The sequence below is a fragment of the Haemaphysalis longicornis genome, unplaced genomic scaffold, assembly GCF_048455015.1.
Source record: "Haemaphysalis longicornis isolate Haplotype H1 unplaced genomic scaffold, Haemaphysalis longicornis Haplotype H1 scaffold_1, whole genome shotgun sequence".
Taxonomy (NCBI): domain Eukaryota; kingdom Metazoa; phylum Arthropoda; class Arachnida; order Ixodida; family Ixodidae; genus Haemaphysalis; species Haemaphysalis longicornis.
In genome coordinates this window covers 463,698,657-463,725,199 of record NW_027526203.1, presented here as the reverse complement: position 1 = coordinate 463,725,199, position 26,543 = coordinate 463,698,657, and the positions used below count along the sequence as shown (strand labels likewise).

At 49.9% G+C, this 26,543-nt stretch overlaps 1 protein-coding gene across 4 annotated transcripts in view; it reads left to right on the top strand.

Moving 5' to 3' along the window:
• The window catches only part of LOC144156175 (sushi, von Willebrand factor type A, EGF and pentraxin domain-containing protein 1-like), a 112,384-nt gene that overhangs the window by 57,014 nt on the left and 28,827 nt on the right, over positions 1-26,543 (top strand). For 2 of the 4 annotated variants that reach the window (XM_077688034.1, XM_077688035.1), the window contains exons 24-27: positions 129-338; positions 641-883; positions 2,522-2,740; positions 3,887-4,356. In XM_077688034.1, coding sequence (XP_077544160.1) covers positions 129-338; positions 641-883; positions 2,522-2,740; positions 3,887-4,341 — 1,127 coding nt within the window. In that variant the 3' untranslated portion in view covers positions 4,342-4,356. Of the gene's footprint in view, positions 1-128; positions 339-640; positions 884-2,521; positions 2,741-3,886; positions 4,357-5,768; positions 6,027-6,282; positions 6,505-10,193; positions 10,436-26,543 lie in introns of those variants that run through there. The other 2 variants (XM_077688036.1, XM_077688033.1) reach the window with 2 other exon arrangements.

The window sequence follows — 26,543 nt, the reverse complement described above, 5'->3', positions numbered from 1 at the left end:
GGAAGGTAACTAACCTCTTTGATCCTTTTGTAATGAGGCGTTATAGACGTGCATTGAAGAACAATGTTTGACTCGTATGGACGAAGAGAAATGAAAGAGAAATGATATAATTTTCCCGTTGATTTCAGAAACCGGTTGTGAAACGCCACGGCTCCTAAAGGACTCTCTTCTCGATTGCTCCGAGAGCGCCAATGCGGTCGGCAACAGGCCCCACGGCACCACTTGTGTGCACGTCTGTAACGAGGGTTTTGTAATCCCACGGAGCCAGCGGTATCTAAACGAAATTGTGTGCCTTGATGACGGGAGCTGGAACGAGACGGACAACGTGCAGTGCGTCAGTAAGTTGACATTTTGGAATAGTGTACAGGGCGAATAACGTAAACGTGAACAGTAGCGCGATACGCGGATTAAGCGAATTCACTAGCAGTTTAGCGCGCCGTTTCATTGCCAATGAGGAATGAACTTTCCCAAGACGGGATAACTATCAAGGAAAGGCGATCGCTATGAACTGAGAGGTATTTATTACCGGAGGGTAATATATACGATTAGAAAAAGTAGAAAATAAAGGCAAAAAACAGCTGCGAAATTTTGTACCATCAGTTATGTACTGTCATAATTACAAGCCGCAAGCTTTCTGCAGAACTGGTGGATCCGCAACTGTCGCAAGGCTGCCGGGATGAAGTGGTGGTCGTCGGTGGCAGCAACGCCAGCTTTCCTGTCGCTGTCGAAGCCCCGACATTTGCGGCGTTCAACGGCACCAATGCTGTGGTTGACTGCAGCGCTTGGGAGGTGACCCTCTACGGAACGTTCAACATCGTCTGCAAGGCCGTCGATGTGGAGCTGGGAACAAACTCCACGTGCACTTTTAACGTCGTGGCACTGGGTGAGTCAGCATCCCGCGCACTTCACTCACAATAACTCAGTATTGCTAGTAATAACTAGCGATACTGCCCCGTTGAAAGGGATACTAGGTCACTATTTCCTTCATCCAAAAGGGTCGGCGGAAATCAAGGACGTTGGCAATGCGCCGAACGTCAACTACCAGGGCAGCTTAGGGCGCTTCTATTAATGCGGAAGCACTGTACGCCTCGCGAAGCAACGCACATGGCGTTGTCCACATCGAATGACTAACACAGTCCACGGGTTGTCTAATTAATAAACGCGCAATGAGCGCGCGTGCCCCTTGTGAACCCATAGCGAGCCTGGGTAAGCCGTAATGCTTTCGCATTCACAGCACTATTTGTACAGACTTAAGGGCATCGGACATTTTTTTTATTCTAGCAAAGTCTCGCTGCTGGGCCTCTTCAGTTCACTAGTATTGGACGGCCTTCGGGAAACCCGAGAATTCTTTTCAAAGAATTGGGTTGATACGTCTTACAAAGGTGTCGGGTTCTTTAAATTCCTAGGAAAATTGTGATCCAGCCGTTTACTGAAGAGTAGAACCACTAAAATGAAGCGGCGCTAAAGCAAGGGATTACGCTTCAACTTACAGGGCCGCGTAGGGTTCGGCGTCATGATTTAACGGGTGCAACAGCTAACAATGCCGAATCTCTCGCGCCTATCTTTGTCTTTGCACTCGAGGTGCCCATTAACTCCCCTACTCTACCCGCCGCGGTGGCTCAGTGGCTAAGGCGTTGCGCTGCTGAGCACGAGATCGCGGGTTCGATTCCCGGCCGCGGCGGCCGCTTTTCTGATGGAGGCGAAAAGCAAAAACGCCCGTGTGTTCAAGATTTCGGCGCACGTTAAAGATCCCCAGGTGGTCAAAATTGACCCGGAGCCCTCCACTACGGCGCGCCTCATCGCCTGCGTTGCGTCGGCGCGTTAAACCCTACAATCAATCAATCAACTCCCCTACTCTCCCCTGCAAGTGTGATAGCGTGCCGGCAATTCTCGAGTTGAGTTTTACTAAAAGTGTTGCATGCATAGGTCAGGTGCATCGTTTGCAAGTCAAACATTAAATTAAATTTTTTTATCGCACGGCATGAGCCCACCGCGAAAGGAATGCGACCGAAGCATTGCGTTGCTGCTCCATGAAAGGTACGTTCACAATGCGCGACCGCCGTATTCCGATGTGACACGCACGCACGCACGCACGCACGCACGCACGCACACGCGCACGCACACACACACACACACACACTTTTTCCCTTTCTCTTTTTTTTCTTTCCTTTCTCTTTCTCTTTTTTCTTTGTTTTACACGCACAAAGACGCACACACACAGAGAGAACACCTGTTTTTAGAATATTTCATGCACTTACGAACCTCCAGTGGCCTAAATTATTATTCCTCTGCCGCTGTCGCATCGGGGTTCCTGTAAAGCGTGCCGCCCTACACACAACGGTACCCTGCGGCAAAGCCGGCGTCGCGCTGGAGGCTCACACAATTCCGTGAGAGTGCTTGCAAGTTCTTGAGTAAATAAACTAAACTGTCCTACGTTTGTCCTGGATTGTTGCCTTTTTATGTGCAACCATTTAACAGCAGAGTACCACAAAAAAATGTTTTTTATGTGTGGCGAACGCAGCGCCCGGGTGCCCGCCCTTGCAAAGCGACCCCTACAGCCTGGTGAAGTGTTCCGATGTCCGCAACGCCAGCGTCGGCCCGCTGCACCCGGTGGGCGACGTGTGCGAGTACACCTGTGAGCCGCTCGACTACGTCATACCCACCAGCAAGCTCGACTGGGCAGCCAAGACGTGCATGCCCAATGGCTCGTGGAGCAACGACAACTTCAACCTCTGCGAGAGTACGCATTTCTTGAAACAATATTGTCGCCGTTTCGATCGAGTATAACCAGGCTCACTCATGCACGTTTACACAAACTCGCGTCCACGGGGTAGCAGAGAGATGACTCAAGGTTTTGCAGGTTTGAGTGTGTGAGGGAGCTCATGAAAATTACGAGGCCATCAGTCTGAACTCCAGAATTTTTCGCAAGATTGCTAAAGCAAAGATGTCTCAGTGGCGCCAGCGCGCGCCACCATGGGCGTGGTTCCCGACAGTAAACACATCAGGAGCGTTCCACCAATCAGGCGCACCTTTACCATCAGGCCAAAAGAAACGCCTCATGCATATTGCAACAGGCGCGCATAACGAAACAGCGGAACACGTGCAGGATGGCGCCATCCGCTTCTCGCCCTTCGCATATGCACGCGCACAGCAGTGAGGGCAGCCTGTAGGGAAGGAAATCTGTCGGATGGAGTAGGGCAGTGTTGTTGATACAACCGAGTCTATACGAAGCATTTTTTGCCCAAGGAAGCTAAGGAGTGTTAAGGTTGGTTTCTTCTTGTTTTTTTTTTTTAAACGCCATACCCCGTTTTTATGAAGATTGCCTAGGACACCGGCTCGTACTCCAACGAAATTGCTCTAGGAAGGGCAAAGAGAAATAATCTCTTAGACATAAAAAGACTCACAGCCGCACAGTGCGCGTGCGATACTCGGTAATACATGAACGTGCATTGGCCTCAGCCAATTTCTCTAGTAATATTATGTAGTGTGCCTGATGTCGAACGAGTATTTGTCCGCGCGTACGTACCTGTCGCGACAAAAACAGGGCCACTCCTCACTGGCCGTGAGATGAGCCATTTCTTACTCACGTGAGGCCCGGAATCATGCGTGGGCTAATCATACCAGACACTGGCTGTTCATCCCACCTCTCACCATCGTGGGATTGCAATCCCTCTCTCCAGGGGGGAAAGGTTGGGGGACTGGGCTGTTCCATTCATCACTTGTTGTCATCGTATTGTGTGCTCCTGCTAATTCCTCGGAAAGGGGGATTAACCCGCGATTGCATCGCTAGCCACGAATGTCTCGCTGGCGCTGCTGTCAGAACTCGGGCTTTGACTGCAGCTCCTTCCGGACCATAGGGCTGAGCAGGGTCGTTTTGTCTCCGCAGAGCAATTGACCCCTGTGAAGGAGAGCGGCTGCAAAAACGCCACGCTCTACAGCGACAAGCGCGAGAGCAAGCCCGTGCCCGTGCCCGTGTTCCGCCGCGGAGGCTCCCGCGAACTAGTCAACACCACCTGCACGCCGGCATACGTGGATGACTTCGGCGAGGTCTTGGTTAACTGCACAGCGGAGGACCACGAGCTCAGGTCGTTGGCGTCCTGTGCGTTTAAGGTAATAGTCAAAGGTAGGAACTCGCGGGGGAATCAAGGCGGTCGACTGCCGGCAAACTTTCTTTCAGCCCTCAGAGATGTGCTAGCGCATCACGTCACGCGCGGGGTCTGCTTTTGGTGCAGAGGCACCAGTTGTTACAGCGACTGTACCCGTGCCCTTGCGTTCAAGTGCGCAACTCTACCACATGTCATCTGTGTTCGTATTATATCTACGAGTTACCTTCTAGGATAGACTAAGCATTATCTCCGAGTGTGGACTAAAATTCTTCGTGCGGTACTGCAAGCGGATGCTTGTAGTCGTGAGAGAAGCAAATGACAATCCGATGAATGAACTTTTCATAGATGCGCAGTTATTGTGTCGTGCGCCGTTTACTTGGACCCAAGAGCTATTGAGTTTGGCATGGCGTGCTAAGCCACTACAGGTAAACCTGGATGTAACGCAGTTGGCAAATTCCGAATTTTTCGTTAGACGCAGGTTTTTCTTACTCGCAGGTTTCGAGTTAAGGCTCGCGTGAGTGAAGCTGAAACAAAACCAAGATGCTATACATAAGTGTTGGTGAACTCACCCTTAAATGATTTATTTCAGAGTGAAAAACTGCGTGATTTGCGTCTGCTGCTTTCCCACGAACTTAGTGACTACTGCAGACTCCAAAGAATCAAGATCACTTACCCTCGTATGTACAAGTGTAATTTAGGTGCCTTAATTTAACCCATTTCAAGGACCAAACATGTGCTGAAAAGGCGCCTTTTTGCAAACTTGATGCTTTTTGCCTCCCTCAATATTGGTGAGACGGTGCTAGCTGGTATACTGTACCGGGCGGCGACGTTCTTCGTTCTCGCCGGTAGCGACGGCATTTAAAATTGCGAGCTTATCTTGAAACGACAAAACGTTTCGTTTTCTGGCAGCAGAACTAATCACCCACGAACCGACACCACAGATGGCAGTGGAGGCGCGCGACTACACGACGACAGGCAGGCCTAGCACATAACCGACACCGCACTCACGCCGCAGTTCGCTAAGTTAGTGAATTTCTGCAGCCGATTTTTCAGAAAAAGTGCAAAAAACACTGGCTCATCAGAGTAGCAAATTCGTTACATCAAGGTTAACCGTCCCAGCGCCTTCGTTGCATAAAGGTCGCAAATACATGGGTTTCAGTGGGGCTAAAAATGGGGAATTGAAAAACTTCGTTAAATCCAGGAATTCGTTACATAGAGGTTCGTTACATCCAGGTTTAACTGTACTGCAATGTCTGCTTACACCCCCGTTAAAAAAAAAAGGACTGGAGGCACCAGGAGGCACGATAGACGCAATTGTCCCGTACGGGAAAGATACCGTCTGTCCGCTTCCTGCAACGCTGCTGCAGTGGCCAGGTAAATTGGAAATCTGTGCTGGCTTTATGTGGAGCCTAACAGCTCATTGCGCCACATAGGATCAGTCTGACTTCCATGCGCCCTGTAGCGACATCCCAGTATCCCAGCTGCCGATTCAGCGCAATGACTGCAAATAGCTGCACACTTCAACCAGGAGCACATCTTTGTTGGTCTTAAAGAAATTTGCGGCGCACGCCGTCCGTCCTCCGAGCATGTACGAGTCGCTCGGAAGCGAGAGAGCGTTTCCGACCGCAGCTGGACACTTATCCCCGGTTTCCTTCGTTTCAGGTCAGGCTGGACCCCGAATTCGTGAAGCTGGTCGATTCTGTGTAGACATCCAGGAAGTTCACGATTCTTACCCGGTACTAGTGAAGCCTCCGGCATTCGAGGCGGCGTCGGGCGGCGACGCCCTGGTCACCTGTGAGCCGGCCACGTTACTCAGTCCGGGCGCGTACAACGTCACCTGTACGGCTAGAGACAATAAAACCCAGGCAGAAACTCAGTGTTCCTATGTCGTGAACGCGAGGCAGATCGAGCAGTTCCGTGGTGAGTAGAACCGCTCCTGCTGCATGGCTGCTGATGGCTGCAAAGCGCCGCCTGTACGCATGGCTCGCAGCGCAGCCCGCTCCTGGCCGACAGCCCGCGCGCGCGCGCGCCAGCGCTTACCATTGGGTCTGCTCTCTGGCTTGGTTCCCCGGGTGCCTTGGCTGACCAGCAAGTGCGAGTCCACAGTATCCCCCCCAACGACCCTTCGGGGCCGTCGGCGTAATTGTTCCGCATTGACGCAGTGCGTCGTTTCCAGTGTCGCAGTGTTTGTCGGTAAAGGCCCCCGCGAACGGCAACATCCACTGTAAGAGGCGCCAGGGACTCATCACGTGCCGCTTCTCGTGCTCGGCGGACTACGTAATGAACACCAAACCGTTTCCCCTGCTGGCCAGGGGCTACGTGGTCTGTGACCGCGCCCAGGGAGACCGCTTCGACTTCCAGGAGGACTACGGCCTCTCCGAGCTGCCCGCCTGCACGCGTGAGTCCCTCCCCGTCACCACGAAAAAGAGTGCATTTGAACGTGGCAAATATTTCTGCAACGCTGAGAGGCTACGAGGGGCTACTGGTTCAGTCATCTGGTGAGGAAAATGTGACCCGCTGACCTTTTTTTTTCTTTTTTTTTTTCGTTCGACTTCTCGGCTGAGTCTAGGGCAAGCCGAGTCGGTTGAAATACTCTAGTGCATGGTGTAAGATACACTTTTAGGTGAGGACACAGCTTGCAAAACTAACGTTTACTCGTTGTTCTAATAAAGTCGCCAAACGGACGCCGCTGAGGCCGTTGACTGCAGCGCCCTCCAGGGCGATAGAAACGAAGCTGCGGGAGCACCAGCCATTCGGAGGTGTTCGGATTTTTTTCGGCTCTTCGTCGGGCCTTCTCGGCAGCTTTCGTAACGGTCATCTGCTCCCCACGGCATGGCCGCGCTTGGCCAAGTCCCCCGGCCGTTGGTGCACACTATCGTTTGGAGGAAGCCGTGCGAAAGCATGTGCGCTCACCGCAGTGGTTCAACGTATTCTCGACCGGTGTTTTGAGTCGGTAGCTGTCAAAAGATCATTTAAACACTAAACCGAGGTGAATATGTGCCGCGGTATTTGTTGAACCCTCACGCAAGTGGGATTTTATGCTTGCACAACGACAAAATGGGGTGAAAACGTGTCATAGAGGGCTTCAACACCGGTACGCGCAGCTGGCACGAAAACGTGACATTATATAACGTTCCCTGCGATCCTAAACGAGTGGATGAAGATCCCGCTGACAATGATATTACTTGCAGACGGCATTTCTCTGAGAGCGCGGTAATGCGAAACGGTACTTTTCAGAGCTTGGAGAGGAAGTACGTACTACTGAACGTCGGAGATGCGTGCTCGCAAACGATGCAGTGCCGTCGATTTTGCCCTTTGGCAACAGCACCAGCAGCGGCAAAAACGAAGCGCGCGCTGCCGTAACAGCGCCCCGAAATACAAGGAAAGCAGCTGAATTCCCGGAATGGGTTGGACTAGCGGCGAGTACGCTATTTCTTCGTCGTGAATGACGTTGCACAACTTCGATAAGTTCATGCACGGAGCAGCAGAGACGAAGCGATGTTGTCGAACTCGCTGGCGGTGCCCAATGTTCAGATCGAGGTGCTTCGGCGCGGGTCTAAATAAACTTGGGACGTTTGCACTCTCGCAGATGTTTTAACAATGAGGTATAATTACTCGTTTAGATCGCGCTGGGTGAGCTAACACGGTGCGCTTACACAACGTTGCGTTACGCGCATGCCTGTGGTGCATGCGAAGCACCTTGCTCCGGACAGTCGTTGGTGAAGCCTCGTGAAGTCTACAACGCTGGGAAGTGATGAGTTGTGCCACCGGATGACCTTTCAATCGAAGGTCTACGCGTGGCGCCACCAACTTTATTTGACAGCTTTTTTAACAGCTGTGTCCACACCTAAAAGTGTATCTTACACCGTGCTGTTCTGTGACTGAACAAAGAAAGGCGCACAACGATTTTCAGACGTTCTTGCATTTCAAATTTCAACTCGATACATGGAAACCCCGATAATACGACTTTCAAGGGACCGCGAGAAAGCGTCATATGACCGGGGTATCGTACGACTGGGGTGCGGGTAAATGCCGGCCTAGTAGACGGTCTCACGCAACAGTTGGGCGAAGAACTCATTTAAACTACTATATTTAGCGCGTTCTCCCGTGATTTGCGAACCTTTCTCTGAAATCCCAAGTTAAAAATGAAGGAAGCTCAGACTAACGCGTAAGAATTGAAGGTAGCGAAGGAAGAAACTTGGATCGAGCGGGCACGAAAAACGGCTGTTCGGTCATCGCTGTGGGGTTGTGTCGTATGTGTTTTCGCGTTCGTTGGCGGCTAGATGGGAGCTTCAAATTCACGGTCCGCCTGCTACCTGAACTTCGACTTCTCGCGGTTGGCGCGTTGGCGTAGTGCTGCCGCGTGGGGCCGTCGCAGGTTAACTCCCGCTCACGAGTATCCGCCTGCTTGCTTTCGTCTGTTCAGCAAGTGGTCTGGCCCGCCTGCGGACATTTGCACATCAAGCAGCGTCAAACGGGGGTTAAGAATAAAGATCGGGATGGGACGGCGAAGCGGTGTAAAATATGAAAAAAAAACGCCGGTTTATCAGCGTCACGGTCCGTCGTATAAACCGAACGGCATGCACCCGAGCGTCATATCATCGGGGTTTTTAATGCATTGTTTCTATGGGGAGGTTTCCGGGACCGCGGCTATCCGTCGGAAGAAGCGGGTCGTCGTAAGTTGCGGGGACGTACCAGCGGGGTTCCACTGTACTAAAATTGCAATGCGGTCACGTGGTGTACTGCGAAGTTTCAGCGCGGCTACGGGTGAAAGGGTGACGTTGAAACCACAAATAGTCGCACGCGGTACAAGCAGAGCAAAAGGCATTTTCGAACACCACGCGCAAACTCAGTTCCGGCCTTCACGGTTTGCACAAGCGCACGGCGACATTGTTCAGCTAGATCGGTTTAGGCTTGACGCACCGCTGGTCCACGGCGGTAATGCAGTTGCTCCATATGACAAACCTTGAATACATTATCAGATTTCTCGACGCTTCCGAAGACCGCGAACACGTCTGCCCTCTCTGAACGCGCCTTTCGCGGGCGACCCCTTCGGTTTCCAATTGTACCAAGAACAAACGCAAGACGCAGTTTAAACGAAGGGCGCCCTCTCGGTCCCTATTCGGAGTCGCAGCTGGGAAAATTTGCGGCGCGAGTTTTTGGTTATAGCAACGTACTAAGGCAGAATATCCTCTTGACAGCTGAGCGGTAGAAGTGCAGCCTGCGATTTCACGCTTTTAACGAGCCTAGAGAGTACCGAAGCAACGAAATGGAGGTAACCGTTCCGTTCAGATTCACCACGGTGCTAGTCAAGAGCTGTTGCGTATGCAGTCTTCTGCCAAAGCAACTCGAACAAGAGCCGAGTTAGTTTTTAACGCTGAATCCCAAAACGCGTGCTAGGATTTACCGCAATTTAAACGGCCGATGAAGTAAAACTAGACATACGTTTTCTTCAGTTACTAACGCCGTTAGTTCAAAGCTGTGCGCTTTTGTATCCGGAAACACCGCCTCACGCCTGGAAATGTTTTGCAAAGAATACTCTTTTGCAAAGAGTAAGAGACCAAAAACTACCGTGGACACTCATCAACGCCAAAGCTGCTCTAAATCTTGCTGCAGTCAGCGCTGGAGGAGAAGCACCTAATAGCCTTAGCTTTTCGGAAGTAACCAGTGCGCTCTGTTGCTCAAGAGAGTACTCGGCTTTCTACAGATTGGCACAAAATCGAACCACGCTTCCCGCAAAGCTGGGTGAAACAAGCGTCGCGACCAAAAGCCCTTTCTTGTTTCACGTTTCCCTTTGAGGTTTTCGTCACTTTCGGCTTGTTTGATGTGGTCCGCTATCTAGATATCGGCGCACATTACGGCGATCGAAAGACAGCAGCTAACCAGTGGCCGCAACCCTTTTCCTTGGCCAGTGCACTGGCATGTATGTTTTGTTCGAATGGTGGGAGCCTATGCAAAGCGCCTCTTTCATCTCTACACCGACTCCTTCCCTTCGTATTTATGAGAACAATGTTTGCCTATGTCATTAGTGGTGCTATTGTGGCTGAGCGCCTTGGCACAGCGTCGGCTCTTGACGCTCCCGTGCAGGCCTTCCGTCGCCCACATATTTCCAGCGCAGCCTGGAATTCCGCGTGGGCATGCCCAGTTGCTCGCTAGAGAACCTGGAGATGGACTTCATGCCGACGGTGACAGAGGCGCTGCTCGACCGGGCGGCTGAGATGTGCTTGCAGGCCGTCTGCAACAACGTCACCTTCGTCTGCGAGACTGACGTCCGGCGAAACGCGTCCACTTCCGTCACGGCCGCCATGAAGGTCGTCTGGACTGTTCAGGTTGGCTGTGCCACCGCGCCTGCTTATACGTTCTCCTTTTTAGGGGCCCCAAGATACCGTGATTCTTGATATGTGATATCGTATTTGGTTGAGAAGGGCATACGGTCACCTAGGAGGTGGGTATGAAATTGCACGCAGAGATGTCGTAAAATTTGCCTCCATCTACACGCTACTTTATGCGTGTCTGACAGCGCATCTTGGGCTCTGAACCAACCAACAATAACACAATCAGTGGTGCGCCGTCTAAAAAATTATCCCAGAGACATACTTACTTCGTCGTACTTCTTAAGCCCATTACGCGCTGTTTATGAAAACATGATCGACGTCTCATTCAACTCAGCACGGAAAGAACAAACAGTTTATGGTAGCCAAATATAATGAAAATATTGTAACGAAAGCTACAGGAGTTCAATCAATGCACTGAAAAACTATTCCTGTGGCGTGCATAAAGCGAGCGTATAGCCGCTTGAGATTCAGAGCGCGCTCTATACGGCCTGAAGGATTTAGCACTTTTTTGTCTGCAAGAGCTGGCACGACTACGAAGAAAAATTTGGCGTTCACCTTAAAATGAAACCGTACAGCTACACACAAGCGCTATACAGCTTTCTCAGAAACTTGAGAGTTGAAGAACCATTCCTCCTTGTCGAGATGGTTACTGCCTCTTGGGGATCTGCCCTAAATCTGGTCGATTAAAGCCTGGCAGGGCGTGCTGAAGGGGAGCGGAAATGTGCTATCCAGAGGTATATACATTGCCGCTTTGATTTCCATTGTACAATCAAGGTCTTACTTCGTATTGACGCGCATAGAAAGGCGTTCCGTCATTCATATCCACTGCGGCTGCAGATTCAGAACTGGCGGTTCCCGCGTCCACTGTTGACGGTTGCAAAAAAAAAAAAAAAAAAGTACCAGCATAATTTTATTTGCTGGCACACTAGATATCTCTCACTAGCCAATAAAGAAGTTGAATTCGATATTCTGTGGAGGGATAAAGCTGGGCAAAAAGGGATGAAGATGAGCCGCCGCCACGGCCCAGCAATGTGAGAGTCCTTACTTTCCTGCGCTGGTCTCCTGTCGCCTGGGAAAAAGCAGCTGAACAACCGCGGCACGTCCTGCAACTTTGACGCGTTGCTTGTCAATAAGTGCTTCGTGACAAGGCTTTCGAGAATTTTGCAGGAGGTGCTAGTTGCGGTTGTCACCGGGAGTTGTGACAACAAAGTATGTGTTCTGAACAGGTCCACACGGGACGTATGCGCTTCTTGCGTGCATGAACTGTGGCGGGGTACGTTTGTGCATCGTCACGTGGAAGACGCCTGTTCATATGCAATTATTCAAGACTCGCCATTTCGTAAATGCAGTCGCATTACTATGCGATTACTTTGCCACGAGGCAAAGATGTCGCTACCATTTCCTCATCGTGCTTCCGTGGCGGACCCTGCTAACCTCCGTTCGAAAGCCCGGTGTACCGGGACCCAAATGAACCTCGCAGCGCCTCCTCCCAGTGCTTAATTTCTCAAGGATCAAATACTTTGTCCATAGAAGTCTTTTTGTAGCAGGCTTGATCGGCGTGTGTGCCGCTGCTTCATATTCTTTTTTATCCAAATCTGTAAGCCCTCTGAGGCTCTCTCCGTTTCTTTTGGCACTTGTATGACCACGCGACCAGTGCGGGCGACGTGATGCCTTGTAGACAAAACGTCACCTCCGATCAGATGGCCTGCGCGGCCACTCCTACTCACCCGCATTGTTTTCAGTGGTAACTACAGACAGCAGCAGTACATGAACCTAGCGATGCCCCTGATCACCTCCATTGCGGCTCATTTCTGAACGATGTCAAAGCACGCTGCAAGGAGAAATATAGGTTCTGCGGAACAATCCCTGAGCGCGGCGTGGAAATGACTTTATGACGTCCGTGAATCTGATCGCATGTCGACGGCGTTCACATCGCCGTTTTTCTGATTTTGAGAGTAAAAATTAACAGCCTTTAAAAGATAAAATGTCCGGAGGGACTGTAAATGCGACCATTTTCCCACGAGCGAGTGGGTTCACAAACAATGGCTTGGGCAAGTCTCGGCCGACACCGTGATCACCGTCACAAAGGTGAACAAACAATTAGCCGGCAGTAACTTTTAACACAAATGTGGAATCGATTCTGGTCCTTTTCAACTGAGAAGCAATTGCTCATGCGACTCCTTTCTGGTCCTTTGTTAGGAAGTGAGGACCCATGTTCACAATAACTTTTCGTTTAATAAAATTTATCCGTAAAATTTGCTCACGTACACCCGTAATAAACTTCAGCTCTTTTTGTATTATGCACTGAAGCAATACTACGGTCTTCTTGAAGCAACTGTTTCGCATGTTTCTCATTCGCAAACGATATAGTGTGTTGACGAGTGTGCCTCGATGGGATCGTGTTTGACGGAATCTCTGGCTTTGGAAGACATGACTTGTCGATAATGCATGGTCACTGTGTTTCCTATATAAAATTTATTTCATTGTTATTTTTTATTCTGCCTTAGCACAGGAATTTTTCTTATCAGTGCCTGCGTCAATCTGGCGACTTGTGTAACTTCGTACTAAACCGCCAACATTATGCAAAATGCGCTACTAAGCTCAGACCTACCGCCACCTTGTGGTTTAACATGGAAGCGCTTTCAAGGCCTTGACTATTCAAAAGACATAGCAACTGACTGAATAATACCCATTTATTGTGTCTGAATGGAATTGGTAACGCGTTACTAACTACACCTTGCAACTTCTTTTCTGATAAATGATGTAAGTTTGTATGTACGTATGTGTGTTCTATGTGTGCATATGTACGTATATAGGTATGTATGTATACATGTGCGTATGTATGTATGCCTGTAGGTATGTATCTATGTATGCGTGTGTTTATGTGAGTACATGTGTGTGTACATGTGTGTGTGTGTGTACATGTGTGTGTCTGTCCGTGCGTGTGTGTGTGCGCGCATGTATATGTCCGTGTGTGTGTGTGGGTGTACATACGTACAGCCTCCTAAATTTTTAATGATATAGCTGGAGCGACGACCGATAGGCATGTCAGCGCCTTATCACGGTGTCGACCGGCAAAATAGGCGAGGGTACGCGCACCCACATAGCAACTATCTGTTCTGGGAGTGTCGTCTGCTCCGCTGTTCTTCTCAGGGCAACACACCCCCTGTTTTTCTTATGTTGCAAGGCCGTTTAGCTACCGCCAAAGGTAGCTAAGCAGCGTGGGGCATAAAGTCATTCAGATGCAGTGGCAGGGGGTGTACCACTCTTAAAGGAAACAGCGTAGCAGACGACACTCATACAGCAGATAGCCCTATCCGCATGCGCGTACTCTCGCCCATTTCGCTGCTGAACATCGTGATAAGGCGCTGACATGCCGGTCGGTCGACGCTCCCGCTATATTATTAAAAGTTTTGGAGGCTGTACACGTGCGTATGCGTACAGTATGTATGTAGTATCTGGTGTAATGTTATTAGGAATGAGTGGCTCTGAATCAATACAGAAACAAAAGCCAGCAGTCATAAGGAACGCATAAGGGAAGTATCTTGACTGTTCTAATGCGAAAGCATAAATATCCCACTAAGCGAAAATGCGGTATCTGTAGTGGGAGTGACGTAATTATTGTTAAAAAATATGCCGACAGGGCAAAGAAAGTAGAAGCAACGAGAAAATTCAGCGCGTCTGAGGTTTCAACCTGGTTCCTATAGAATGCGGAACCAACAAGCATCTCCTGCACCATCGCTGAGCCTCGGCTTTAGAAAACGAAAGTTTGACCTTGTAAATGCGTTGTAACCTTTGACTTAAAACGTATTAGAGGCATGCATTGAGCCCTAAAGGAGTAATTTAAGCATGCTAGTTACAGAAACAACGAAGCACTTATACGCTAATAGCGAATATATGGGCTCACAAGGGCGAAGAAGGAAACAAAAGAGCAGAAAATCTTAGTCGATATGCGGCAGTTCTTTAAAGGAGGATGAACCCGAAGAGATAACATCGATTCAAAGAAAAAAAAAATGGCAGCATCATCCACTCCGTGGATGATGGCGAGGGTGCGGAGTACGGGGACTCGAAATGACACCCAAGTTGCGCCCCGAGTGACATCCGATTTGCGCCCCGACCATCATTAGATTTGAGCCGTGAGTTGCACCTTAACTCACGGCTAAAATCGAATTTCGCTTTATTTTCGCTTGATGGTGGTGTGCGCACGGATGGACGCGGACGGACATTGGGAGTTCCTAAGGCACAGGCGAGGTAGTAAGTCGTTTGACTCTCGGGTGCTAACTCACGGTCGTAGCACAATGGGCAAGACGACTGACGCTAACTCTGTCTGGTCTACCAGACACAGGCTCGAATCCTGCCGATGCCTGTGCGATTTTTTGCGATTGTAAATGCTATGCGCACGGACGCCGGCGGACATTGTGCGGTCCTAAGGTACTCCGCACCTAAAAGGAGCATGACTACGGTAATGAGAGGACACAACCGCCCCACCGGAGGCCTACAGACGTATTTTGAGAATGCTAATTACGAAAGCAGCAAAAGCACGCATACCTTAAACACGTACGTGTTGCCAAAGAGGGGCGATTGGCCATTCCTCTGTCATAGTAACACAGAGCAGAAAACAACGCAATGGTAAAATGATTATAGCCGAGTAATAAAAAACTGATGCACCTCTCCGTCTGACGACGGTGATGGTTGAACGCGAAGTTTCTCGTGAGAGATTCCTCTGTTAAAAGCTTCGCTTAAAAAAAAAAAAAAACCTAAAGTATGCTTTACCTGTGAAAGGGTATATTAGAGGCAGAGTACGCTTTCCAGGTGGAAGTTCTCTCTCCTGCAGTGGGTTTAAAGTGGACAATAGACGCCATCAGCGAGACATGGAAAGCTTCGCTTTAAGCTCCCACCGTGTCGGAATGGCGCATCAGCTAAACGTCGGCCCCGTAAAGCGAGGGACCCAGGCTCGATTCCGATGACAGCAGTCGCTTCACCCACGATCCTCATCATATTCCGAGAAAGTTGGCTTTCCTGCAGTCTGTTTTGAGGCGGACTACAGATACCATCAGTAAGATACAAAGCTTCGCTTTAAAAAATACATCGAACCACTGGACTAATTTCTGTTTGTCTGTGCTGTAGCTACAGCGATGAAATCTGAAGCGTCCGCCTCAGCGGCAGATGTAAAACATCGTCGCCCACGGAAGCATACACCTTCCGTGCAAGCGAACACAGAATGCCGCACTGCGAGCAAATAGGCAGGCGCACACTGCTGCTGGAACCCCGAAAACCCCGAAAACCCCGAAACCTAAAGAAAAAATGTGGTTGAGGAGGTCCCTGGAATCGAACCCGGGGATTTTACGCCATGAAACCGGCAACCTAACCACTGGGCCACCCCACAGGTCTCAAGGGTACGGGTTAGCAGCGGTAAGGAACAATAACATGTGCATCCGATTGGAAAGACAAAGAAAAAAACGCTCCCCGTGGTGGGAATCAAACCTGGGTTCCTCGCACTATGAAACCGGCGTCTGTTCGGTTAAACTACCATCGCATTCCGGGCGCACAGCATTTCATTTGGGTTTTACGCGGGCGTTGGCTTGGGACTTGGCCGCGGGTTCTAGCTCGTCCAAACGCGGTCCACTTTGGGATTGATGTGAAAGCCTGCGGTCGAAACGATCCTGCCCTGCCAGTCATGGAGGAAATTCAGCGGCAAGTTCAGAAATAAATGCGATGTGACTACATATGGAGCCGAAACTTGACGTATTACTAAACAACTTGAAAGCAAACTTAGGTCGGCTCAACGGGCAGTGGAACGAATATTGGTCGGAGTAACACTTAGAGACACGAAACTAGCTTCCTGGATCAGGGAACAAACTCGAGTAGAAGACATCATCGTTCAAATAAAGAGAAAAAAATTGACTTGGGCTGGCCACGTAATTAGGCAAAACGCCAATCGGTGGACTGCCAGTGTGGCAGAGTGGCAGAGAAATCCACCTTGGGGATTCCCCCCAAATCTGGTCCATTAACACTGAGAGCCTGGTCTAGAAAAAGGGGACGGCGATTAATCCCATGGAGGGACGAAACAGGGAAATTCTGGGGAAAATAATGGACTGAAGCGGCGCGGGACAGAAGCGGTGGTCCTTGGGAGAGGACTTCGTCCTGCAGTGGACCTAGTGGGCTGCTGCTGCTAATGCAACATCCGGGTCTCCGACGAAGGGAGACAGGACGCAAGCAAGAGGTTGGGGGGGGGGGGGGGGTGTAAAACGTAAAAACTACGAGACATATTGGACTGCATGAAATGTATTCTGGTTCAGTAGAGGTGCAGCGAATGTGTGTGGAGTTTCCTTGAATTAGGACAAGAAGCGGAGGAACAAGAGAAAAGAGCAGCTACCAGGAAGTCGCCACCGTGCCTCGCAAAAGGGACCAACGGTTGGAATCTTATTTTTCTTACCAACAACTAGGCACTTCAGGGCGCGAATATTTTGACATCAATAAAGACATCTTCCCGTTGTTTTTGTTCCTTGTTTATTCTTTGTGACTCTGACCCTTGAAGAAACGCTGAAATGTTGTATGTGACTCTTTCTGTAGTTTAAATCTTGTTATCTGTTGTTTTACTACTTAGCCGTTGTCAAGAGCTTTAGTTTATCTGAAATTCGCCGAAGAATAACTCCCCGGGTACTCTCCACTGACGTGTAACCTGAAAGCGGCGAAGCATACAAGTGTATTCAAAGATTGCAAGTCTCTCTCTTGCCACGCGGCACGCGCTGATTGGGTGCCGGAGAAGCGCCGGTGGGAGAAGCAATGGCGCGCTTGCTGAGGAGGTGGCAGCGTCTCTTGTGTTGAACCGGTTTTAAGCAGTCAAATGAGACAGACTGGCCGTAAGTTGTCTTCGTGTCACACGCCGCAGCATGCGTCAGCGCGAGGCGTTGGAGAACAAGTTTCCCGGCGTTTTGGTACCGCGACCACTTGAGACGACAGCAGACGCCGACACCCGAGCCTCTAAGGTGCTTCGCCCCTAAAAACGTCGCGCGTTCTCAGCGGCTGCCTTAGGAACTAGTTCATTTACGTCTGCCACGGTTCCTTTGGGCCGTGTTCTTATGCTATCTGTTCTCAAGATCTTGATTATGATTTTTTGAATTGTAAAACCGAACTGTTTCTTTACATACAGGTTGGAAAGGTTAGGCGTGCATGAATCGGTTAAAGTTAGTTCTGCGCCATAATATCCCCCGTAAGTAAATCGGCAGAGAAGGCGGTGGGAAGGAGGCGCCACCTTTGAGCGCGCAGCCCTTCTGAAACAAATATCTCGTAAATTGGCCGAAAGAATCGAGACATGACCACCACATTTTGTCGGCTTTAATCTAGTAAAGTAATTACTCTGTTTATAACTCGGTTCCTTTGAATCGAGTGCGAAATCGCGAAGTATTATTACTTGAAATAATCGTAACGAAATTATTATTCAGGAATCGCTGTTACGTGGTACGATGGTAACCACGCCACGTCGCCTCCAAAGCGACGGGGCGTGGGTGTACTGAAGCATGTACATTTTAGAGCGACGCCTGTCATGTCGCTACAACGCTTCTGTCTGGTAGCTGCCCGCGTCACGATAGTTCTCAGCAGTGCTCTTTCCAATTTTACCCACCGCTGTGGTGGCTGAGGCGTTTCGCTACTGAGCACGAGGTTGCGGTTCAATTCCCTGTCGTGGTGGCTGTTTTTCTGATCTATAGGCGAAATGCAATGGAAACTGTAGTGTGTCGCGACGCATGTTAAAGACACCACGACGTCGAAAAGAGTGCGCAGCCCTTCACTATAGCGCAATTCGTAGCACGTGTATAGCTTCCTTTCGTAAAGGCGCAAGTTAATTTATTTCCTGTACTACATACGAGAATATCGTCGACGTAGCGTCTCGGTTTCGTAATCAAAGAGAACCAATTCACACCAGTCATCTTCCGCGGTTCTTCCTAGTTAAATGGGGTGCGCATCATGGCAGCTCGTGAGAATCGTTCACGAAGTAACTCCTGTATACTAGCTCCTGTATATACTTGTGGTCAGTAACATGTGCGCGTGAAATTCAGTTGTAGGGACATAGCCAGCGCGCGTCTTTTTCCGTCAAATCACGAGACAGGCGAATGCACGGGGACGGACTTTTGGAATTACGAGGTGTAGCGATGTGTTTGAAGTAATCACGAGGCGTCACTTCTACGCGGTTAGGTGTGCTCCAAAGAAATACAGCCTGCCTCACGTTTTCCCCGCTACCCAGACAGGCTTCCCCAGCAAATGCTAACGCGTCTGGCAGCCGACATCACAGTGAAGCGGTGTATGTGTTGCGCCCGAGGAAATAAAAGGAATTTCTTTCGCGGTTTCCGGGGGAAACCAAAAAACGAGTAGCAAATCTGTAACCGGGAGTTACAATGTCAAATTGCACGAAATACCCAAAGCATAACGGTGGTTTCTATAGCAACACTCGTGTTACTATAAGCAACGACATTGTTGCTATCGCTGTAGCACCGAGGAGGAAGGGGACTCGTTAAGTTTTATGTCACCACTTTGTGTACAGACAGCGCAAGGCTTCTAGCACGTCCGACGAGTGACTGGAAGAAGTGGCGCCTATCAGAGCGTTGCAGTGCACGTAAGTGCCATCATGATTCGGGCGCGTTAAGGCCTGAATACATGGAGCGAACTTTCACGACGAAGTCCGCCCGGCGGAAAATCCGCCGCGGCACAGCGCCGAGTGCTCGTCGGGCTGCGGTACACGGGGCGAAGACACGGCGTCCGCCGCATCCTCGCCGCTGGGTCGCTGTCAGTGTGGCTAGATGAGGCAGATGCAGCGAAATGAAGTGCATCACAAGCAAAAAGCTCTCGATACCACTACAACTTTTTGGAAAATTATGAAATACTTCAAAAAAGCATAAAATTATTCTTTAAAAATAGTTCCTAATCTTGTTGTTGTGTTGCCGATATGCATATGCCGCCGCAGTTGAAAGAAAACGGCGATCTGAATGTGGTCTGGCTACACAGGGAAAAAATCGTCTGCACTTCATCGTCTGCTCCAGCTACGCGGGAAGCTTTTGTCACTATCTCCGCTGAATGGTTACGGTCATTAGGTAGGCATCCGGGGGGTGGGTGTTTGGATGGCCGTGAAGTAGCCGAAAGCGGCTTATGTACAGTCGCTTATTCCCAGCTGCACAGGTCACCGCCACTGCATTGTGTGCACGTCGGGTGTGTGCACCGGCGTGAACGGGGAACATCACGCCCAGCAGACGACGCAGACAAGCGGAGCAGGCGGAAATGGGGGCGAGCGGCGAGACCTCCTGATTGGCTAGTTTTGGTACGCTGTTTGTTTGCCGCTTCCGGTGCCGTCGACGCCGGGCGAATTTATCTGTCCTCGGCAGATCGGTGGCAGACGTTTTTTCCGCCGTCGCGCGTCGGGCGGACGCCGCCGGGCGTTGTTCGTCGACTTTTCGTCGCATATTCGCTCCATGTATTCAGGCCTTTACGCTGCACAGAGGCGATACCGGCGATGGACAGAGTTTCATGGACGCAAGGCGGGGGACAAATGACGAAAGTACTTCGATAAGTGTCGCGAAGAAGCACACTCTGAATTCGTTGGCCGCTGTAGCTGGCTTTATTTCAATCATACAGTTGTGAACAACCCATTCGGCTTTGCTTGCAATACGTGCCATCACTAAGGAGTCGTCGTCACCCTAAAATAAACCGCATGCAATAGTTCTGCGAAAACTTCCTTCATCTGGCAATACACACGCTCTGCACCGAAAGAGACCTCTGATTGGTCAGAGTCGTCATGACTGTCGGGAGCATTGGAAACTGTCTGCACTGTAGTCGCGCTTGCCTTTGCACTATTTAGCTTTAATTGATAACTTACGGATGTGTCGGTTCAAGTGTCTTGGTGCTTGAATTTGCTTTATAGGAGTAAGAACCGCGAAGCAGTTATGGTCAGTGGCGTTGGCTGGCAGATTTTGTTAGAGCATGCCTAGACTAGGCAACCTGCATAGCGTTTCAAATGCTTAGGATAACGTAAAGTACTATCCCAACTGTTTAATATCTAACAATATAGAAAATATCGCGCACAGAAATATTTCCTTCATAGGCTGTAGCCGCATAGCTGGAGTGGTGCTTGTGTTCCCGGCAAATGCATGCACGAACGAACGAACTCTACGATGGACTTCCTTCGTTCGTTGGCTTCTAGCTGATCTCACTACCAACCCATCCCCACCGCACCCCCCTCATTTTCTTAGAAGTGGTTCCAGGGGGCCTTTTCAGTCCCTGCTGTCTGTTTTGCAAGGCTCGTAGGTTTCAATTACATGTATTCTTGAATTCTCGTAGAACACTAGTGCACAACTGCTGCTGAATTAGTGACTCTAGTTGGGCATGCTTTTCGGATACGTCTTGCACAGTTTGCTTTCACAATACAGCTGCCTCGATAACAGACAAGCCGGACCACCCAGTAGTTCAGAAAGTGCTAAGTTACTTTGGGCAGCCATCGAAGAGGGTGTGGGATAACAAATCCTTGGCCTAGTTGACTATATCTAGATCTGAGCGCGTACCCGCATTCGGACAGACGCAGAATGCACATTCTTTTGCTGAAACATTTTTCGCTCCTGTAGCAAATTATGAACCTTTTTGCGTCATAGTTTTCTCTCAACAAATTTCGAATGCCCTGAGTCCAGACGAAAACAGTGTGATAACCGGAGCATTGTATACCTATGGAGCTTAACTTGAAGCTGTTAAGCTCCATAGGTATACATTATTTGGGTTAACGGGACACTAAGGAGAGGTTTAAAAGTATTTAAATTACGCTATCACGCAGCAGCCAACATTGTGTGGCCAATGTTTTCAGCTTTTTTAGCTCTTCTAGACCGATTTCTTCGCGAAATTGCCGTTTATCTCGCACCAGCGTCCCGGTGAGTTTGCTAACCCCGACTGGGATGACACATTAGCAAGTGCGCATGGCAGTTTTCAACAGATTGCGACAGGCGTAACGTGTATACAGCGTGCGCAAATGAATGCAGACCATATTACCCGCGGAATAGGTGAGCGTAAATTTCGAACGCCTCAATAAAGTCAGACTACGAAGCAAACTGGTTTGGAGTATTGCCACAGTTCACGGAGCTGCTGTGGATGGTGTCTCGTGTTCTCCCTTCTTCCTGGCTTTAGAGTAAATATTGGTCCCTAGTTTTGAAACAGTCGATTAAATTACCTCTGCTGAATTACAAAAGGAAGAGACATGTGGGAGTTCGTCACATTAGCTTGAATTCCCCTTTAACGTTATTCTTCCAGCAACCGTGAAATACTGCCGCAACTAGGAGCGTCGGCCACCAAAAACCTGTGCACGTGTCTGAAGCCTCAAAAGCTTCTGAAGCAAGCGTGCATGATCTGAAGCAAGAGCGAACGGGCGAGGGAAAGCATACAGTGCGAGCGCCAAGAGGTGCAGGACGGAAAAAAACTCCCACCTCCCCTCGCGGGAACCCCTGTGTAGATGCGACGCATAGGGGGTTCATGTTGCAGCGTTGGACAGCGGAGGAACGGCGCTGGAACGATGGAGCGGAGCGGCGCAGGCACCGCGTTTTATAGCGCGCATAACGGTGAGGGGACGCGCCGGCGCCAGTGCGTCTGCCGCGGCTATGACGCAACACAATCCAATCCAATCGAATCCAATCCAATGCCCCTCGCGAGAGAGTGTTGGCTATCGGAGAGGAGAGTGGGTGAGCGGCGGAGAGCGCAGCTCGCGTGGCGAGGAGAATGGGGGAGGGGCGGACGCCGACGACGCCGGATGCAGGGACAAGGCGAGTGAATGAGATGCAGTCGCATCTAATAATACAGCGTAGAAAAGAGGACGCGTGATGTCAGTCTGCTCCACGCCTGCGTGGTGGGGGAGCGCGGCAGGGTTGTACAAGGCTCACCGCACGGGCGTTCGCCTGAATGAAGGTGTGCACGGCCACTGCGATCAGGAACGGCGCAAGAGATGCAATACCTCGCGGAAAGTGGGAAGCTGTAATGGGCATAGAAAGACCAAAAGAACAGGAGGAGTTCGCCACTCTGTGCAGTGCGAAAGAGGCGCGGAGTGCGTTGAAGGCAGCCCTCGGGTGTCACTCAGCGATTGGGCGCAAAGAAACACTACAGAGATCCAAAGCAGCAATTGATGTCGACGCTGATGCATACACTAAAGACAGCAAGCAAGATTTGTTTGTGGATGACGCAAATATACAAAATTAGGCGTAGCGCGCATCTAGACCGAATCTGCATCAGGTCGTCTCACAATTTTTACATCGAAGCTGTTGGCCTATCGTTGGTCGGGTTTTTTCGTGGCTCTTTGTGTGCAGGAAGGAGGCGGAAGTGCAGAGAATGAACGCTACAATGCCCCTCACACACCCCCGTGGGGCAAGAAAAAAAAAGGCCGCTTATGTGCTTGCTTCACTGCTGATGCCTTCGGAGTCTTCTGCCGCTCCTTTCTGCCCCTCGCGTTCTTCCTCTCCCCTCTAGCTCGCCCGTGATGAATGCAATGGAGGTTTGTTCAATTCATTTAAACCTTCCCGCGTTCACAATGCTCGCGCGCCCGCTGTTGGACAGTGCGCGTCTTCTTTGTTTAAGACGAAAGTGTTTTATTATGGATACAAAGATTTCACTGACGTCATATCCGTCACGGAAATGATGCTGGCACAACGAAACAAGTGGCCTGTAAAGGATGCACCCCTGCACACAGGGTATTATTGCGGGGAAGCAACCTTTAGAACTAAAGGGTACGTTATACCAGAGTCCTTCAATGCTTTTCTGGTCACGAAACTTCTCCGTAACGCTATGGGAGAGCTTCATATGGGGACCAACGCTCCCGCGCGGTGGCGCTACGAGTCTGGTGAAGGCGGCTTGGACGGCGGCGGCCGTATTTGCAGTGCGTTGGAGCGCGAGCTTGCTGGTGTTTGTTGTGTGATATAGCTTTCTAAACTCATCACGAAGGGTAAATTATGTGAACTACCATGCCTCTGACGTGCTGTGTACCTGGTTGCCGCTCTGGCTATCGGAATACAACGGAAAAGGCATCGTTGTTCTGCCTCCCAAGCGACCGCGAACAACGCGACAGGTGGAAGCGAGCCATTCCACGACAGCAGACGGGCGCTTTCAGCTTCGAGTTGAAGGCCGTTCGTGTGTTCGGGAAATATTTCGACCCCACGGACATTAATCGAGCCGATGAGTTCAAAATAAGTGGACAACCTGTGCTTCTGCAGCGCAAGAAGCTCAAGCTCCGCGTCGCCCCGGATATTTGAAAACCTGCCAAGCCACGATCGCGCTCACAACGAGAAAATCCGTCTGCTAAACGTCGTCGCGTTTCGTCGCCGCACAAAGATCGGACTGCAGCTACGGTGATTTTGGTTATCCAACCAGATATTTTGAATTTGGAAAGCGGAGCATTGCTATCTTTGCCTGCATATATTTTTTTTACTTGCTCGCCGCGCTTGCCCAGGGGCTAAGGCGTTGTGCTGATAAGCCCAAGGACGCGGGTTCCCAGCCGCTTTTCTGATGGAGGGGAAAAGAGAAAACGCTTGTGTGTTCGAGATTTCGGCGCAAGTTAAAGATACCTGAGTGGTTAAAATTAATCCGGAGTGCTACACTACGGCGCACGCCCTATTGCCTGTGTAGCGTCGGCACGTTAAACATCATAATCAATCAATCAATGTTTTTTAACTTGCCGTTTGGGTGGGAGGGGTGTGACAGGCACTGAGCGGGCGAGTTTTTATCTGTTGACACCCTATGCCTATGAGAACAGCCGAGAAAGTAGCTCAAAACTGTAGCATTTACTCCTACCCTAGCCCCTCCGCGCGCCCATTATTCTGCTTCCATTTCGTGAGCGTTTTTTTCCCTGCTGTCCACGCTAACTTTCGGAATCTCGATTATTATTTTACATTATTAGCGCGCTATAAAATAGCGCAAACACAGCGCTAACCCAACGTGCTGTACGTTTGCACACCTATTTGCTCAGCGCAGCATGTCGCGCCGAGGGCTGAATACAGATTTAATTCTGGCGCTAGTTCACTCAAATCATGCAGGCGGCTGCAAAGGCTAGTCAAAAATTGAAAACGCCAGATGTCCACCTTTTCGAAGCGAGAACGTAGCGGTGCTTGCCGGAACGAACGAACACTGCAACATATGCGCCTCAGTAACACCCGTAGTCTTGCCTCAGTTTCACAGCTGAGCTACGGGACAACTGACTCAAAAACTGACTCAAAAACTTCGCTCGCATTTTTACTGGTGGAAATAAAGAGCAGATGAAAGTAGGCGCGTGCCGACGGAGAAACAGCCGGCCAGCAAGCGTCGTCGCTTGCCGGCGAAGCCTTCACGTTAACACGGGCGATCCTAGCGGCAGCTTTTGTCCCTGAATGAAACTTCGGCCGGAGTTTCGTGACCAGAAAAGCATTGAAGGACTCTGGTTATACTTAGGGTTGTTTGCTTTCGGGTTTTATATTTTAACGCGAAAGTGTTTTATGCCTGGATACATCACGATTTCACTGGCGTCTTATGCGTCCCGGAAATGACGCCAGTACACCTTTGCTGAAGCGAGCCGCCATCAGGACGTCGCTCGCCAACCACACCCACAAGGCAGCCACCGACTCGAAATCATGCTCAGCCGCAGATTTCGCTGCACATTCACTTTCGTGTTTTATCGATTCCGATGACAGAGGAAGCAACCACAGTTTTTTTTTCTTTTTGCTTCGAACAGGCCGAGCCGAAATCTTTTTTTTTTTTGGCGCTTGCTTTCTAGTTGCCTCTCTTGCGCACATTTTTGTCTAACGCGTAGTTTTTCCATTTACTATCGTAAAAACCAATCCAACGTGCATTCGTAAATAAAAAGAAACGCTGGCACTCTGGGCTGTGGGCTTACACTTTGCCTCGAATGTGAACAGTTTCCTTCCCGCTGATAATATGGACATGTACCAGCTATGCCAGGTCCCCTTCATTTTGCGGAACATAGACGTCCTGTGCCCCACTGTACAGGATTCTGGTGATTCATGCTCAGCAACGCTCAGCCGCAACCTAAAACGCACCACAAAGCGTGCGGCGGCTGAACGCGGCATTCTCGGCACCTGCCAAGCTGTGGTAGCTCTTTCTCCAGGTAAACTGCTCACGAAAAGAAGTGAGTGTAGCACGAAACACCAGAATAAGTTCGTCGCCTGTACGGAAGGAAAGGTGTGCACGACCAGTTTGTCCTCCAAAAAGTATACATCTCCAGACTGGCAGATGTTGAAATAAGTTTCGTGAACACAGGAATACCGTCCGCAACTCTATCAAAGGGCACCTATGCAATCATTGGCGGGACTGCAAATGTTTTCCCGACTTTATAAATACTGAGATGCTTGCTGGAAGCAGTCATTGGCTCACTTCAGAAAGGATTGAAGCCCGGGATATTGTCCGTAAAGGAGATACGGGCATAAGCCCTGGTTCAGTATATTTATTTCCAAATAAATCATATTTATGGATGGGGGTGATTGTATGCAAGTGGCATGCTTGCTACAGCTAATAGCTGGGTTCTTTTCTATTAGTTTATCACGTGACGACATTTCAGTATGTGTGCGCGTGGGGAGAACACTCGGGTGGTTATTCTGCGCCGTGGGGTGTGTTCTCTCTGCTCTTCCTGTACCGAGTGCTCGTCGTTTGAAAAATTAAGGGAAGACAGTTAATAACTATTACAGACGACCAATTTAAAAATAAAGCAAGAAATATAAATCCAAGATATGTATCCAAGATATGAAAATCTGGCAATTTGGGTTTGTTAGCCCAATGTGGCAACAATTTTTCTTCGCAGGAAACTATCAAGCTGTAGGGGTATTACAAATTCACTGATCGTCGTGTTGAGAGCAGACATCCAGACCGCGTAAGCGTAGTGCGGAGCTTCCGAAAAATAATTTCCTTTATTGGCATCGTTCGATGGTCCGAAGCTAGGGTCTCGTCTTTTACACCTCCACACCCCGCATCTAGCTGAGAAGTTTCAGTCAAGGGGACAGCGGTACTTCAACCCCCCCCTTTACCTTGTGTGTACACGAGGGCTTGTACTCGCCCAAGGTTACAAACGTTGCTCCATGCTTGTCACGTTTGCTACTTGTGTTTGACG